The sequence below is a fragment of the Triticum aestivum genome, chromosome 7A (genome assembly GCF_018294505.1).
Source record: "Triticum aestivum cultivar Chinese Spring chromosome 7A, IWGSC CS RefSeq v2.1, whole genome shotgun sequence".
Taxonomy (NCBI): domain Eukaryota; kingdom Viridiplantae; phylum Streptophyta; class Magnoliopsida; order Poales; family Poaceae; genus Triticum; species Triticum aestivum.
Window position 1 is genome coordinate 168,631,879 of NC_057812.1, and position 3,953 is coordinate 168,635,831.

Genomic DNA, 3,953 nt, shown 5'->3' on the forward strand with positions numbered 1-3,953 from the left:
CTCCACATCGCTCCAAACGGAGATTAGCATCCGCAAGGGTGTGAACTTCGGGATACATCACTGTCTCCACGTGCCTCGGTTATCTCTTACCCGAGCCCTTTACTTATGCACTTTAATTTGTGTTAGCCATATTGTTTCTTGTCATATATCTTGATATCACTTTGTTGGTTATCTTGATTAGCATAAGTTGTTGGTGCATATAGGCGAGCCTAGTTGTTGTAGGTTTTGTGCTTGACAAATTAACCGCTAGGTTTATTCCGCATTTTCTCAAGCCTAAACCGTAATTATTTTATAGCGCCTATTCACCCCCCCCTCTAGGCGACATCATCGTTCTTTCAACGTCCTCATCACTTCATGGGTTTATATTGGGTCTCGTACTACTGTGGTCGAAGCAGAGCTCCGCGCATGCCTATCTGATCTTTATATCGGTATCAGTCTTCATAAACCAGACTAACTGCTCCTTTGTGATTTCTTTCCTTTCAAATGAAAAACTTGACAGGTCGCCCCTCGTTGATCTGAAGAAGGAAGTTTTATCCATTTCTAAACTTCTCCAAAATTTTAAGCCTCCGAAAATCAATCGGAGGGCTAATGAGGCTGCACACCAGATTGGGAAATTAGCTTTGATAATAGGTCAGAGAGTATTCTTTATAATAGATTTTCGCCCTACATGGCCAATATTGTAAGAAATGATTGCAATAAATTTTAAATTAATTAATGAATGAGAGGTGTTTTTAGAGAGAAAAAAAATCTTCGTAGCGTGTAGATTGTGCTTCTAGAGTCTTTGTTTGTTGAAATAACTCGGTAGAATATAAACATAATGTTGATGTTTCCTTTTTTCATTAAAGAATGAATTTTGTTAACTTAAAATAAAGCATCGAGGAGATAAAAAAACAATGAGTGCATATTAAACCTATGTATGATTAGAATGTACACAACCAACAACAACACACACAAAGATAGTCACGTTGGTGAAAAGCAAAGTAATACACGATAGAAGATATGCCTAATGAAAGAAGAAAATATATATCAAAAGATGTTGATCGATGAACTACAACAATATGTTTCCTTGTACATCACGAGATGAGGTTTTAGGAACGATAGGTTGTCAAAGAAAGACATGATACCCCTAATGACAACCATAAAACATGGCTACGTTCTTTCCTCTACCATAGAAAAATACTCCTAGGTGACTAGGTTTTGTCATTTGCCCTTTGACGCCACCGCTGGTCTGCCCACCGCCGGCGGCTTTTGGACCGTGGAGATGCGGTGGACCTCGGCCCCCACCTCGCCAAGAGGTACCATGCTCTCATTTTTGTTAGGTTCAGTGTCTTAGTTGGAGCTATGTGGCAGCAACTATGTCCCTCAGTGAGAATAACGTCCCTCAGGTTTAATCACATCCTGATGATGCGTCTAACTCATCGGAGTGCATGTGAAGGCGTCTCTCCATCGGACTCGCGGGAGTCGGTTGGTGTTATAACTCATCGGAGCTAACTCATCGGATTTGTTTGAATTTAGTTATTATTGTGTTTACAAGTTTGTTCCTTCTGTTTTACATCTCTCTTCGTCGGCGTTGATTGTTGCTCTGCTACGCTGGTCTTGTGGCGCCTTAGTATGATGAATTTCTGACTGTCTACTATAATAAGGTTTACCGGCCCCCGATGAGGAAGTGGCGATGACGACAACATGCATTCGTCTCGCTCTATTGCTTATGGTCATCGCCACATGGTTCATGGACCTGATTGTGATGAGTGGAATTAAGGTTGAGTGGTAATTAGGACCGGTGCTTTGAGACTGAAATCAGCACATGCCGTGAACCGGTCTAAGCCGATGGAGAGTACAACCCGGTCCTCCTATAAGTTTTTTCTCCGGTTGATCGCCGCACGGATCGGCAACTATCAATTCCCAACAACTGAACGTGCGGGCACGAAGGAAGTACCAGCCACCACATCGAAATTGTCCTGCTGTCCCTGGACCAGCACGTGTTCTTCGTGCCAGAGACCGGGAAGAAACACCCCACCAAGTCCCCCACGTTTGACAGCAACAGCCCACACGACACGCGCGATCCTATAAATCAAAACCCATCTCACCACCTCCTAATCCATCATTTTCCCTCCCCTACAGCCCCGTCATCAACGTACACTGCGAGTTCGCATACAGGGGGGTCGATCGATCAAGCGGCAAGAATGGCGGCGACAGGGAGCGCTCAGAGCCGACGGTTCGCCGCGGCGTGCGGCGTTCTCAGCCGCTGCGTCAAGGCGGCGGAGGCGCGGCCGGTGGTCCTCCCCCTCATGCCCGGAGCGGAAGTGCCCGCGCAAGACGAGCGCGCGGCCGGTCCTGCGCCGGAGCACTCGCAGATGACCATCTTCTACGGCGGGCAGGTGCTGGTGCTGGACGAGGTGCCGGCCGACAGGGCCGCCGAGCTGCTCCGTGTCGCTGCTGTCTCAGGCACACCGCGAGGGAGCTGCGAGGCGGCGGACGGCGACCTGCCCATGGCGAGGAAGGCGTCGCTGCAGCGGTTCATGCAGAAGCGCAAGGGAAGGCTCGCCGCGCGCGCCGTCCCCTACAGCCGCCCCGACGGCGGCGCCGTCCCCTACCATCTCACACTTACGCTCTGATTCGTGTTCGTGCGTGGTAGAGTAGCCTGAGTAATTTACGGTCCATGTAAATGTGAGGCTGGTGTCGAAGTCCAAATTTTTGACCCACTCGCCTGTTCCCGTCGCTCCGAATTATTATGATCAGAAATTATTGCTGTTGTTCTTATGATGAACTGATCATGGCAAATTGACGAGGTGTCAAATTAAAATTATACGTACATCATGCGCACGGCTAGCCTTTGCCTCCCACTTGGCCGTGTTGGCGGTAGCTGGACACGCTTTGCTGGTAGACGCAATTAACAAGCGTGCGTAATTCATTTCTGCCGACCCCCCATCGAGCTCCCACTTGGCCGTGTTGGCAGCTGGACACGCTTTGCTGATACACACCGGCAATTGGCAATCATCCCTTTATAAACAAATATAGGACCTTTTATATCATTAAAATAATACTCTCTCCATCTCATATTATGAAAGCGTTTTACCTTTGTAAACAAATATAAGACCTTTTATATCACTAAAATAATACTCCCTTCGTTCCATATTATAAGAGCCTTTTTTACACCATAGTGTAAAACGCTTTTGTATTACAGGACGGATGGAGTACCTCTTAATTTAGTAAAGACACTTATTTTGAGACGGGGAAGTAATCTAATACTCCCTCCTCCCGAAAAAACTTGCCCCCTCTGTACATTCATTTAAGGGCCAAATTTGAGACAAGATTTTTTGAACGGAAGGAGTACGTCTGATATTTGTTTACAAAAGGAGTAGCAATTAGCAAGCATGTGTAATTCATTTGCTGGTAGGCACGTGCAATTGGCAATTAACAAGTATGTGTAATTCCATCGCCATCTTGGCATGCAAATACAAAACATTTAGCTGAGTGATCCAATGAGACTACATTTCGATATAAACTTTACTAGAGGGTGACACCCACTTTGCCACGCCATTTTTGGTTTGATTAGAGGTGAGCACTTTTACACCATAAATCAAAGAACCGAACTAAATGCACTGAAAATGAAGACATGAAAATTTGCCAAAAATGTGGGATAGAATTTGTGAGTTGACCGATATTCTTGGTTTATTGGTTTATGGTATTTGGTTCGGTGTTTTCATCCCTAATTGTTTGTGTTCGGATGTATCCTCGGTTTTCGTCCTAAATAAACATAATTGACCATCACACCATATACATTGAAATGGACTTCTCTTTTCTCTAACTTTCTGTTAGACGTATTAGGGTTTGGAACAATGCTCGATACCCTTGGAGGGTACGGCTGTCATATATTTGTAAGAGGGAACCGTACAAATACAAATTGTGTTACATCACGTATATCTAATATATATACTTAGTCTAACACCCTC

At 45.3% G+C, this 3,953-nt stretch overlaps 1 protein-coding gene across 1 annotated transcript; it reads left to right on the forward strand.

Annotated features, from left to right (window-relative positions):
* The first annotated feature begins 2,110 nt into the window (after window positions 1–2,110).
* LOC123151321 (protein TIFY 11e) lies at window positions 2,111–2,803 on the forward strand. Its single transcript, XM_044571050.1, has one exon. The coding sequence runs from the start codon at window positions 2,184–2,186 to the stop codon at window positions 2,613–2,615; it is 432 nt and encodes a 143-aa protein (XP_044426985.1). The 5' UTR covers window positions 2,111–2,183; the 3' UTR covers window positions 2,616–2,803.
* The last annotated feature ends 1,150 nt before the right edge of the window (window positions 2,804–3,953 follow it).